Source organism: Musa acuminata, chromosome BXJ2-2, assembly GCF_036884655.1.
Source record: "Musa acuminata AAA Group cultivar baxijiao chromosome BXJ2-2, Cavendish_Baxijiao_AAA, whole genome shotgun sequence".
Lineage (NCBI taxonomy): Eukaryota > Viridiplantae > Streptophyta > Magnoliopsida > Zingiberales > Musaceae > Musa > Musa acuminata.
This window is the reverse complement of record NC_088339.1, coordinates 34,705,355-34,717,422: the sequence shown is the minus strand read 5'-3', so window position 1 is coordinate 34,717,422 and position 12,068 is coordinate 34,705,355. Positions and strand designations below refer to the sequence as shown.

At 45.4% G+C, this 12,068-nt stretch overlaps 3 protein-coding genes across 11 annotated transcripts; 1 reads left to right on the top strand and 2 right to left on the bottom strand.

Moving 5' to 3' along the window:
* Positions 1–1,402: 1,402 nt before the first annotated feature.
* Positions 1,403–5,454, bottom strand: LOC135606299 (uncharacterized). 9 transcript variants are annotated; one of them, XM_065097334.1, is made up of 9 exons: positions 5,019–5,454; positions 4,333–4,413; positions 3,969–4,233; positions 3,040–3,111; positions 2,722–2,789; positions 2,471–2,621; positions 2,280–2,360; positions 2,080–2,169; positions 1,403–1,974 (listed from the first exon to the last, which is right to left on the bottom strand). In XM_065097334.1, exons 3-9 carry the CDS (start codon positions 4,221–4,223, stop codon positions 1,879–1,881), a joined length of 813 nt encoding a protein of 270 aa, XP_064953406.1. In that variant the 5' UTR covers positions 4,224–4,233; positions 4,333–4,413; positions 5,019–5,454; the 3' UTR covers positions 1,403–1,878. The 9 variants fall into 9 exon arrangements, with proteins under 9 accessions (XP_064953406.1, XP_064953407.1, XP_064953409.1 ...); XM_065097335.1 differs by having other exon boundaries at positions 3,969–4,227; XM_065097337.1 differs by lacking the exon at positions 5,019–5,454 and adding an exon at positions 4,803–5,012.
* A 743-nt stretch (positions 5,455–6,197) lies between these two features.
* Positions 6,198–8,381, top strand: LOC135606298 (heavy metal-associated isoprenylated plant protein 37-like). Its single transcript, XM_065097329.1, has 3 exons — positions 6,198–6,962; positions 7,045–7,120; positions 7,231–8,381. The coding sequence occupies exons 1-3, from the start codon at positions 6,924–6,926 to the stop codon at positions 8,160–8,162; spliced, it is 1,047 nt and encodes a 348-aa protein (XP_064953401.1). The 5' UTR covers positions 6,198–6,923; the 3' UTR covers positions 8,163–8,381.
* Positions 8,382–11,172: 2,791 nt separating this feature from the next.
* LOC135606297 (uncharacterized) lies at positions 11,173–12,068 on the bottom strand. Its single transcript, XM_065097328.1, has one exon. It carries the CDS (start codon positions 11,953–11,955, stop codon positions 11,383–11,385), a length of 573 nt encoding a protein of 190 aa, XP_064953400.1. The 5' UTR covers positions 11,956–12,068; the 3' UTR covers positions 11,173–11,382.

The following is a 12,068-nucleotide window of genomic DNA, read 5'->3' as shown; positions in this document are numbered from 1 at the left end:
TAAATTATTCCCACAGTATTGCTTGGTTCTTTAGTCGATTAGCATTACAACAAACTGATGGAAATAATGTGAATCTAAGCTTAGAAAACAAGATTAACCACTGCCTTTTGTCGATGATGTGCCTATATGATCAGGTTTGTGAAGCAACAGGATACATTTGAAGCCCCAAAACCTCTTCAAGATGAAGTGAGAATGGATCAAGCAATAGCGTTTTGTTGGCTACTTAGGTGAAACACTGGTCCACCAATTAGGTAAGGATTCCATAAAGATGATAGCTGGGTCTCCATGATTTAAGTCTTCAGACAGCTTGGCCTCTGATGAGATTATGCATATCAACAACAATTTGATTATAATTGTTTGGCTTTTGTTGCCATCTCTGTCTGGTTAAAGGTGTTCTAACCAGTCTAGTTTTCATGTCATGTTCTCTAATGATTTGTTCTGCCAACTTTTAGAGGTGTGAGGTGTGAGGTGTCGGACAAGCATAATGAACATTTTGGCATCCACTTGATTCTGCTTCTCTGCATCTCTGTGCTTCCGCCATTGATTTGTCAGGTTCCATGCATGATCTGATGCTGTATCTTCTGGGCCCATGTGCTTCCCTTGATACCCCCAGTGCGCAACGCACATTCCACACATTGCCATTCCTTCTCTTCCTCTCTCTCTCTCTCTCTCTCTCTCTCTCTCTCTCTCTCTCTCTCTCTCTCGTTCCCTGTTTCTGTGTCCCTTGTGATGTTCTAGTTGCTGGGAGATTGGAGTGTGATTTCATGGGGAACACTGCATGCACACCTTACGCTGCCTCGGGTGGATCCATAAGGGTCGTCAATGGCGTCGTAGAGTACGTGCGTTCTGTGAGAGCGGCGGAGTTGATGGTTGACAACCCTGGGTAGTTCGTGTGCGACTCTGACCATCTCGACGTGGGGTGTCGGATTCCAGGTTTGGCGCCGGACGAGGAACTCGAGCGACGCCGGCTCTACTTCCTGCTGCCGATGGACATGCTCTTCTCGGTGCTTACCGAGGAGGAGATGGCAGCCCTTTCGTGCAGGGCCTCTAAGGCAAGATTCTCCAACAGGATTCTTCCCGTCCGCAGTGACCTCTGCTTGTTCCCCGCACAGGCCAAGAAAGCGAATGAAGCCACCCGGTGCATCAAGAGGAGGCCGAGGCAGTCGTCGTGGACGCCGGCATTGGACACCATAAAAGAAGTTCCATGAGGCTGACGAGGGCTGGGTGGCATCAGAAGAACTCAATGGAGCTCTTTTTTCCTGCACAGATTTAGTGACATTTCTTGATCTATTGTTAATTTCTGTCGGCTTCAGATTCAATATGAAGATGTTGACGGTGAGCACATTGTCACTAGCAACCAGTGCAAGAAATGTTCTTATGCAATTCAAGAACGACGTGAATGTAGTAACTCCTTCTTCATCACCTTATTTGAATCAACCACAAGGGAGGACATATGGGTTGACCCATAATTATGCTTATTCAAGTAAATCCAATAAATAAATAAAAGTAAAAAGAAAATCCAAGCTGCTCTAACATTGGCATTTAAAGTCAAACTTGAATCTTCTTTTGACTGCCAAATGAGTTCGACTTTACACCATGCCATCCATATCACTACTCTCAATTCAGCCACTTCATCTTCAAGCTTTCTGAAGCGAGTGGCTTTCTATAGAGGGATCCAACTATGGCTAACGTTTTCAAGCATTCCGAAGGGAAACCTATCACTACCATGTTATGTACAGAGCAGCAGACTGCATAACCATGCCAAGTTCCCAGTCATTTTTCCTCTTCTCATCTTCCATTGTTTGACCTGATCTTGCATCACCAAGAAACAGTGGGATTATTCACTCGCGCTGCTAATCGTTCGCTCCTTTGTATCAGTCAGTGCATCTGAATGTGATGTGGCTGAGACCGCACCAGCTGCCAAGGTTCGATCATGTTCTCTCCTTCAGCTGGATCAGATATTTCACGAGTTACCTGCAACATGTTCCAAAACGTTTCAAGATTCTTTTTCTTAAGAAACCATGGAAAAAGATTTGAGTTTCTACAGCCGCTATGGAAGAGAAGAAAAAAGAAAATTACCCATCGGCAGCGGAACTGGTGAAATGTCCTTATTGTTCTGACCATTACAAAGATCGGCAAAAGTATTCCAGCAGTCCGCAACACCAGTAGCTTTTATACAGATATGTACAAATAAAAATGGGCTACATCATACGGAGCTTCATAAGCGAATAATAGTATGTCGAAAGAAAATTATTAATTTCTTAGGATTAGATTTTTACTGAGAACAGAGTGAATGAATACTGCTCAGCTACACCGATCATAAGAGGAAGAGTGTGGGGAAGAACCAAAAGAACTGTGAACTGGAAAAAACAAAAGCGAATCACTTACGTCAAAACACAAAGCATAATAAGGCAAAATGCGACTCACAAGTCACTCCACTATCGTGCTTATCGAATCGAAATAAACTCACTATTATCACAATTGACTGACGACAAACTGTGTTTCTCATGCCTAAAGCTGAATAATCATCGTCATCAGGGTGCACGATATCATGTTCAGATGGAACCAGTGCTATGATCTGAGAATCATGCTGATCCTGTCTGGTAATCTCCCAATTGCCTCTGAGAAATATTATGACACAATCAGTGATTCCTTGTGTAAATGATGCAACTCTGAATTGCCACATATGCCTAAAAACGAAACGAGACGCATAAAGGATACCTGAAGTTCATAGGAATACTCCCATACTGAAACAACTTTGGAGGAGCAGTATAACCTGGCTTAAATTGCTGATTGAGTGACAAGAATTAGGAGCTATAGCAGCAATATCACAAGAAATAAACTATCGTGATCCACATGCTACATCAAAGTAAATGTGTAGATGAAATGACCAGCCTGTAATCTGAAAGAGATAATTGCTTGATGAGAAAGCCTCAATTGACACTTTCAATATCTGTACGTGTTGCTCAAGCTTTCACTATGGTGACTACAGAATGTTGAGATCAAGAAAACTACGAGGCCAGAAAAAAAAAACATCACCTGCAGGCAAATCTCACACACTGTGTCGCCCTTCTCGTTACACCATCTTTGAACACACTTACGATGAGCATACTGCAAGAAGAAAGAGCTAAGGTGAATTTTTCTTATTTTCCTGGGATGTAAACTAGACTACGAAAGAAAACACATAACAAGAAATATGTGAACGCATTAACTGTATACTTCTAGAACACAAAGATCAATGAACTTGTTGGATGACAATTTACTAGCAACATTGAACAAAGGTCACAGACGTACAAATGAGATGAGAGAGACCAGTTCCTTCTTTTGTATGATATATTCCTGTCATCGGGTCAATAAATAACCAGACTTACTTTGACTTTCAAATGATATAAATCTCATAGACTGAAGCTTCACTGGATTGAAGGTAATTCTAAAACACAAGAGGAACATATCTCGGGCAGACTTCTGCCAAACAGATACTGAGCAAAAGTAATGTGTTGCAAATGAATTACAAATGAACATTGATCACTGTTTGAATCCTTAATTAAATTGCAATTTTTAACTTCTAGATTACCACTCGGTAGTTCAAACATACACACTATCATACAGGAAAATAACCAAACTATTTCATACATTAATAGAAAATAACAAATTGTAGCTCAAACATACACACTATCATACAGGAAATTCAGTTTGCAGGCTAGAACTGATGAACCTTTTTGCTACAAATCAGAATACAAAATAACTGCATGACCGAAGCAGATGTATGCATGATTTCCATGTTATCACAAAAATGAAATCTTCAAGAACGAGCCATATTCTGCAACAAAATTTGAACTTATAGTAATACGTGTTATCACAAAAATGAAATCTTCAAGAACAAGCCATATTCTGCAACAAAAAATTGACCTTACAGTAATAGGTAATACAAAGGCAAGTTACATATGTTACATAGAAGCTTGATTTACCTTCAAGCTGCCACAACATGAACAAGGGATCTCCATGTTGCAGTCTTCATCTTCTTCTTGACAAATTCGGCACTCGACCAACTTTCCCACGGATGTCCTTCCTCTGACGTGACTCTTCCGAGTGAATTCTTTGGCTGGGTCCTCCAAAGATGCCGAATTGGCGGCAATCTGGCCGTGCTTCCGACTACCAATAGCCGCTTCAAGCGTTGACTCGGTGAGCAGGTGGTCCACTAACAAAGCAAGATGGTCTCCCATTCTTCTGGAACTTTGAACGAAAAGAGGAGAACGATGTAACAAAGAAGCCAATGTAACCATACGTCAGAGTCAAAGGAAAGATGTTAATAAAATCATGAACAATCCCCACATGACGAAAGAAGTTATCTTTGCAACGTAGAGCAGGACACTGAGACGCAGAACCAAAAACGGAGGATAGTAATCCAACAATCTATCAGGACAGTAAAAAGTAATTGTAAGAATAACATCATCGTGTAGAGACCAAGACCAACAGGGTTGCAGCAGAGAAGCACAAGAAAGATGTCGGTTTCCTCAAACTACAAGGTATTCGAAATCCCACGAACTGAGAAAACTGAGACGCGAAAGATTCATCAAAATTCAATCGGTCACAAGAAGAACAGCAACCAAAACACGAGAACCAAAGTATTATTGGAAATTCCAAACGAAACACTGAAAAAGGAGCGATCTTTCATGGATCCGAAACGACAAAGAGAAAACGAAGATGAAAGAGAGCAAACAAATCCATAATTCAGAGAAGGGTAGAGAGGAGGAGAGATGAATGAGGCTAAAAGAAAACCAAGAACGGAATCACAAACCCACCAGAAACAGAGGAATCAATACACCGAGAAGATAAAGGTGGCAGCTTTCTTATGGACCCTGAAACCCCTACTCTCTCTCTCTCTCTCTCTCTCTCTCTCTCTCTCTCTCTCGCTCTCTCCTATCCCTGCCTTAACAGACCAAGTAGAACCAAAGTAAACCAAAAAGGCACGGCGACAAGAAAAACAATCAGTGGAAGGAAAGGAGGAGGAGGCTTACAAGGGAGGGCTTGGATCTGTTGGAGTGAAGGAAGGGAGGAGGAGGAGAATCAGAAGTACTCGGGCGTTTATTTCCCGTTCTGGCCCTCCCTCATGTTTCTTTTCTTTTGGCCACCCGTATCCCTCCTCTACCACCGTTGTTTCATCCTCTTGACAAATTTGTCTTCGTCGATCTTTGTGGCCAATATATCAAGCAAATTTCACGACTACTTTCTGAGAAAGGGAAATGATGGCAAGGCACGTCGGGCATCATGTTCCCACCACCGCCATTGCCGCCCGCCGTTGAAACCCACGATCTCCGTTTTAACGTGTTGCTTTTTAATGATTGCCACCACTGGCTTCGGCCATTTCATCTCAAACACGCCCTATTTCATTCGGCTTTGTGTTGTCATCACGGAGGATCGCGCTCGGTGGTGGGTTTAGACAGATGGTTAGATTTCGTATTGGTTCCAGCTAATTTCCCAGCTTTGTCAGATTAATAGATACAAGTCAGTGAGTTGCCCAGGAATGATGACCAAATTGTCACAACTTTTGACCATGTTGTGATGGTGTGTGTGTGTGATTAATGATGAACTCGGATGTTGATTTCTTCTTTTCTCTGACTTTTGGAGTCTGGTGAGATTTGACTCAACAAATGCAATATCCAATGAGGTGAGGTGGACAACCATTCCGGCATGATTTAGACCCACCCGAGAGTGCACCGAATGATGGGTCCAAAGTTCACCCAAACTCAAGCCCAAGTCACCATGTGTATCTCTGCATCTAATCTCCTGTCATTACCAAGATTACTTGTAGATCACCTAATTGTTTGTCTGCCACAGACCAAGTGAGCAGCTTTTCCTCCAAGTGCATGCGTACCGGTGGAAGAAGGAAGAAGTCAAGGATTTGGATCCATACGCGACCCAACTTTGACGTCCAAAGTGTCCCCTACCGACATGGAGCTCTAACTCAGCTTCCAAAGTAATGGGTCGTCGTCGTCGTCGTCTTCGGGCCACTCTGCTTCTGAATTCACCCTAAATTAAGATTACTTTCTACAGCACAAACAGCTGAACTCGTTGCCTCCTCCTAACTTTAAGAGAATGCATCAAAGCTCGTGGACTGATACCAAACCTATGGTTACAGGAGAGCGGAGCATGATGGCCCGAGGCCCATCGTTCTTGTTACCACAACCTAAGCATTCTTTCAGCGGTGGACAACCACGCTGGTTCTTAACAACGTCCAAGAGAATGCTTTTAGCGGACAGGAGCCTACGTGATTGATTTGGAGGTGTTTCGTCAAACGTTAAGCTGTGTTTCTGGGTTTATGGCGGGCACAGGAGCAGAACAGGCGAAAGAGAGAGTAGAGAGGAGAAGAAAAGAAGAAGATGGAGACGATAAAAATGGGCACCAGATGCAAAGAGACGAGCCTGTGCAGGGCTATGCATGCAGGAAGCAATGCAGATGTCAGGTCAGGTCGCTGCTTCATGGCTTCTCTCCTCGATCTCCTTTCTTCGTCTCCTCCCCTCAGCGCTTAGCTGCTTTGTCTCAGCCATTGGATGGCTCTCCAGACGCCAAATCTACGCACGGGGAGGATCCCAACGCACACACAACATTGGACGATGTTCTCAGACGGACCTAAAGAAAAGATCATACATACTCTATTCTATCAAAGCAAAAAAAAGAAAAAGAAAAAGAGAAAAAAAAAGGAAAAGAAAAGGGAGAGTGCGTGTTTGTATCAATCGTAGTGCGAGCAGTGGACAAAAGAAGTGGTGTCCTGTTGGGTGCCCCGAGGTATATAGAGGGAAGTGCAGGGGATGGTGGAGGAGACGAGTCTTGCATGCCGAGGCTTAGCTTCTCTCCCTGCAGACAAGGAACTGCGTCCTGTTCCTTTGTGATCTCCCAGACAGCAGGAAGGAATTGCGGCTGAAATGGTCAAGGGCGAAGACTTCAAGCTCCTCAAGATCCAGGTACCTCTCCTCCTCTCTGTTTCGTTTGTATCTTGCGAGAAGAGGAGTTAGTGAAGCGAAACTGTTTGGTTGGTTCTTGCAGACCCACGTCCTGAAGGTGAACATACATTGTGATGGCTGTAAGCACAAAGTTACGAAGCTCCTCCATAGAATTGAAGGTAATTGATCTAACGTTCATCATATCCTCCATGGACAGCAGATACAACTCCTGATGTGACTAGAAACTTGATGTTCATCATGCACCTCTTGTTCTGTGCATCTCACTCAGGGGTCTTCTCAGTCAGCATAGATATAGAAGAACAGAAGGTCACAGTTTCTGGGAATGTGGACTCTGAAACCCTCATCAGGAAGCTGGTCAGAGCAGGTAAGCGTGCGGAGCTTTGGTCTCAAAAGCTTACCCCGATTCAGAAGTCCATCCATAAAAAAAAACCACCACCACCACCACCGAAGCAAGTTGCCAATCCCATGAAGGAAGCCAACACGAAGATCGAAGGGCGAGGCAAACAAGGCCTCCTGCGAGGCCTCAAAGCCTTCAAACACCAGCACAACAAGCTTCCCTCGTCCAGCTCCGACGAGGAAGACTATGATGATGATGATGATGATATTGATGACGACGAAGAAGAAGACGACGATGATCTGCAAATCCTCGATCATAAGATGATGCAAATCAGTTTAACGAGGCAGGCAAACAATGCACCAGCCAGCGCGAGGCCAACAAATGGCAGCAGCGGATGGAAGAGCAGAGAGGCAGAGCACACCGTCTCAAGTGGGTCACAGCCAAAAGGCGTCAATGCTGCAGCCAACGACAAGAAGGTGGCGAGTGGCAATCCTGAGGCAGGGAAGGGACAAAGGATGACGCAGGCGAATAATGTGATGATGGGTCTCGTTGGGAGCAATGGAGGCTTGCCACGAAATGCTGGTGGGGCACAATACCAGTCGGCATTGCTGGTGAACAAGCAGGGGTACCCGAACCATCCACCATCCATGGCGAACAACTCGAGAGGGCACAGCATGGCGATGCACGACGGCAGATGCGTGCAGCCTCAGATGATGCACCTCAGGTCCCCTCAGATCGCCTCCTACACTGGCTACTACAACTACTGCCCGAGCCCTCGCTATCTCAGCAGTCAAGTAGACAACGGCTTCTGTGCCACTCATCTTTTCAGTGATGAGAACGCTAATGCTTGTATTATCATGTAGATAGTAGGTTTTCAGGAGATCAGGGGGGGGGGGGGTTGACTCTCTCTCTCTCTTTCCCTTGTTCCTTCCTCGTTGCTGCTATGGTTTCCTATAGTCGGTGGTGCTTCGAACTGGTAGCATTCTTGATGTTAGCTCAAGCTGTTGTCGAGCATCTTCTCGTCCCCTTGTTCTTGTGCTTCCCACCGTCCTCGATGCTACTGATTACCATCCTCATTTTGGTCCACGATTAAATTATTCATATAATTTACTTGTACCCTTTAGGCAAATATGCGTTACCCAGTCAATACAAGTACAATTCCACAAGGTAAGAACTGAGAGCCACACTGTTATAGATAATCTAAAATGAGTGCAAGGGGGGCAATGCATCACGAAGAGATTAAAGAAATTATGAGTTCAAATATATGGACAATTAACCACCGGGGCAGCAACATAAGATATAATAAGATCACCGATGCCGTGGTATCTATAAAGATGACCAACCAGCTGCAGGGTTCAGGGCCCGAGTCCTCGAAAGATGGATAAAGAATGGCAGTGCGCGACAAGATACAGATATCTCAAAAGAATGATCACCGTTGATGGTCGAGTCTTCCTTTCTCCGACGGTCAAACTTAAGTCTCACGGACAGACAGAGGAGGTCAGCAGCCTTTCACTGTGCGGCACCAACACCCATGTGAGGCTCACGGAACAGTGCTCCAATGTCGGCATGGGAGACCAAAAGACAGAGGAACGATGGACAAAAGCTGGAACCGTACGAGACACTGTGCGGCGAAAACACTGTCCCCGCAACAAGTCTTTAGACAATGGGAGTCAGCTTTAGTGGCACAAGGAGATTTGTCACTTGCTTTTCGTACAGGAGTGGGATATGATGAGAGAAAGGGCGAGAGGATTCACAAAACAAAAGCCTCGAGAAACAGGGATTGGCCGCGGGATCAAGGAGCATGGCTTTCGTTTTTTTCTTCTTGATCAAGGATCAAGAAACTAACCATTATGAGAGGATGACCGTGCCAGAATGATCCATCCTTGGATCGGTGCAGACAAGAAACAAGATACATTCCATACCACACAATGCAATGAAAAGCTCCTTCCCAACCCAAACTGTTTATGTTGCAACTCGCTAAGCCTAAGCAGATGGGGCATATTTTAGAAATGGGAGCAGGTCGGTGCATCATTTCGCAAGAAACTTCCTTCCTAAGTCCAATGGCAGAAATATTATACACATACCTATTCAAAACAAACATACAATAGTCCTTGGCCTTACAACTTTGAGTTGCATATCAAATTTGCTGCAAGTTTACCACTTGCAGTAGCTAGAAAGGACAACGTACCATGGTCCATCCCTCGCCTGTACGAGTTTTCCGGTGAACATCAACATGTTACGAGTGTTAGCTAATGGGACAAAAGACGTAACAAAGATGGGAAGAACGCACGAAGCGTAAATGAGAACACAGTTTCTCTGGAATCAAAATATAAATCCTCAGTGAACTTGATTCGATTGCATGCATGTGGTAACAAAGACATGAGAAAGAGAGATAGATCGAAGAAACAACAGACACGAACAAGAAATACTAATCCCTCCTCACTCTTCCATCGACGACGGGCTCGAATATATGTGGCAGGAGAAACAGGTGGATGAAAAATGGTCAGGTTAGACCAGAGAATTTCTTTCCTTCGGATGATGCAAGCAACCATCATATTGATCTACTTCATCAGAGGACTCTAACTTGGCATATTAAATCATAGACAATGGTCTTTCACGATCTAAGGAAATTTTCTGTCAAACCAAAAAATCCGAATCCTGATTCTCTTCTATGTGCCTGTGCTATCCTTGAAGAATTGGATGTCTACCTTCTTAGGACCACCCTCCTCTCGAAGCTGTGCATAGCCTGGTCCTGGAACAATGTTTTCGAAAACTCCAATCCGGATATCTAGATCACTTGCCGCCTCCCATACATTCCTGTCCGACACTTTCTTAAATATTTTTCAGTGCATTTTCTGCAGCAAGCTTTGTAGCTTGCCTTCCCTGAGAGACCTCCTGGTGCTACTTTTCTGCCTTCAACAGTCGATATTTGGATGTCTCCTCAAGCTCAAACTGTATGTTTATTATATACGGATCACCATGATCATTCAGGTAGCATTAATGGTCCTCGCTCCCACTCCACAAAGTAGACTCTTCATCCATCTCCTTTGTCCCAGTTTTTCTGAATTCTTCACCCGCAGACCTCCTACCACCAGAAAAATTATAATGTGTTGTGTTTACTCACCAGCAAAAGGGGTCGTGGCACCGCACCGGAAATCCAATGAGAGGCTAGACTTGAATAATGAAAACAAAAGAGGCATATCGTCGAACACAACGTCGTCATACTAAGGTGATGCCATAAATTTAGGTGATGCAAAAAAAATTAGGTTTTGACCTACCAAAAGAGGTTCTAAAAACAGGCGGCCTTGATCGCGGCATGTAAAGATCCATTCTTCATCGATTGTAAGCAACAAAGGAAAGAGAGCAGACCTCGTAGGATGGAATTCTAATGTCCTCCACTGGCAATCACGCCATGCAACTAGGTCGAGGCCGGAAACAGACACTTTGCGAAGATGCAAAGACAGACGAAGGCCCATCACAGCACTCGCTGCGCCGGCCTCGTACAGAGCCCGACACGTTTCCGAAACTGCTTGCCACCAAACTCAGGTCCCACACACAACCAAGTCATACACCATTTCGTAATCAATTTATAATATAATTTATTGAGCATAATTCTTAGCTAATACGGGATATGAAAAATGGCTTAACGTGTTACTACGCAACGGAATGTTAGAAATATTTAGTGAACGAATAAGAATGGTTGGTGCTTCATGGGTTGAATCGACTTTTTATTCTGCTGTTAGGTTTTCTGTTTTGGTCATCAAGAAGCGACGAGCGGAGCATCCAAGGAGATTATTGGGATCCCCATTTCTGCACCGTCGGATGTCCATCCAAAGGTCGAATAAGGTGGATGATAAAATGACGCTGTCGAAATAGAAAACGAAAGATTGATTTCCTTCTTCGAAATATCGTGCGAAACCGTTCGTTCCATTCTCGTTCACTCGCGTCTTCTTTCTTCATCTTCTTTTTTCTAAGCTTTACAACGACCGCCTACCGCTCCTCAAAAGAGAAGGAAAAGAACAAAAGAAAAGTTGAAGAAGGGGGGGGTTTAAAGAAGGAAGAACAAAAGCGTCAGGACTGTCATCAGACGGCCGGGAGCGTCTCCGGCCGCCACGATAGATCCGCGAAATCGGAAGGCCCGCAGGGCACCACGTCGGCGTAATCAAACAGCCCGCCGTCGAACACCACCACGTCGTCCGCCTCCGCCCGCTCCTCCGGCCGGATCCCGAACTCGAACCCTTCGTATCCGCACAGGTCGCCGTCGTCGAACCCCCAGATCTGGCCAAACCCGGCGACCTCCGGCTCGGGTGCCTCGCAGCGCTCGTCGGCCTGGGGCGGCAGGCCGAGCTCGTCGTCGGAGGCCTCGAAGAGGAACCCTAGGTCGGGCTGGTCCACCGCGGCCAGAGGGAGCAGCTGCGGTTGCGGAGGCGGCGAGGGGAGGGCGATCTCCTCCTCGAGGCTCTTCATGACGGAGGCGAGGTCCTGGTCTCCGGCATCGGCGTCATCGTCAAGGATGTCGAGGAGGAGGCGCTTGGCCTCGGGCGAGGAGATCTCCGGCGACTCCCCCTCCTCCTCTATCTCCACCATCTCGTCGCGGCGTCTTTTCCGATCGGCGGAGGCCTCTACAGGAGGAAGGTATGGGGGTGGAGAAGACATTTCAGGTTGTCGATGGGCAAACTGGGAAAGAAAATGATAAGGGGGCCGAGTAGGAAGAAGGTCAAAACTCAAAACAGGAGCACGGAAGCGTGAGTAAGCATGTGAATGGTTTT

Excerpts from the sequence above, each read along its gene's own strand:
- LOC135606297 (XM_065097328.1), bottom strand. The coding sequence starts at position 11,955 with ATGTCTTCTCCACCCCCATACCTTCCTCCTGTAGAGGCCTCCGCCGAT.
- LOC135606298 (XM_065097329.1), top strand. The coding sequence starts at position 6,924 with ATGGTCAAGGGCGAAGACTTCAAGCTCCTCAAGATCCAG. Across the intron at positions 6,963-7,044 it reads TCAAGCTCCTCAAGATCCAG|ACCCACGTCCTGAAGGTGAA; the intron begins GTACCTCTCCTC and ends TGGTTCTTGCAG. Across the intron at positions 7,121-7,230 it reads GCTCCTCCATAGAATTGAAG|GGGTCTTCTCAGTCAGCATA; the intron begins GTAATTGATCTA and ends CATCTCACTCAG.
- LOC135606299 (XM_065097330.1), bottom strand. The coding sequence starts at position 4,283 with ATGGTTACATTGGCTTCTTTGTTACATCGTTCTCCTCTTTTCGTTCAA. Across the intron at positions 2,622-2,721 it reads AGTATTCCTATGAACTTCAG|AGGCAATTGGGAGATTACCA; the intron begins GTATCCTTTATG and ends AATATTTCTCAG. Across the intron at positions 1,975-2,079 it reads ACCAGTTCCGCTGCCGATGG|GTAACTCGTGAAATATCTGA; the intron begins GTAATTTTCTTT and ends AACATGTTGCAG.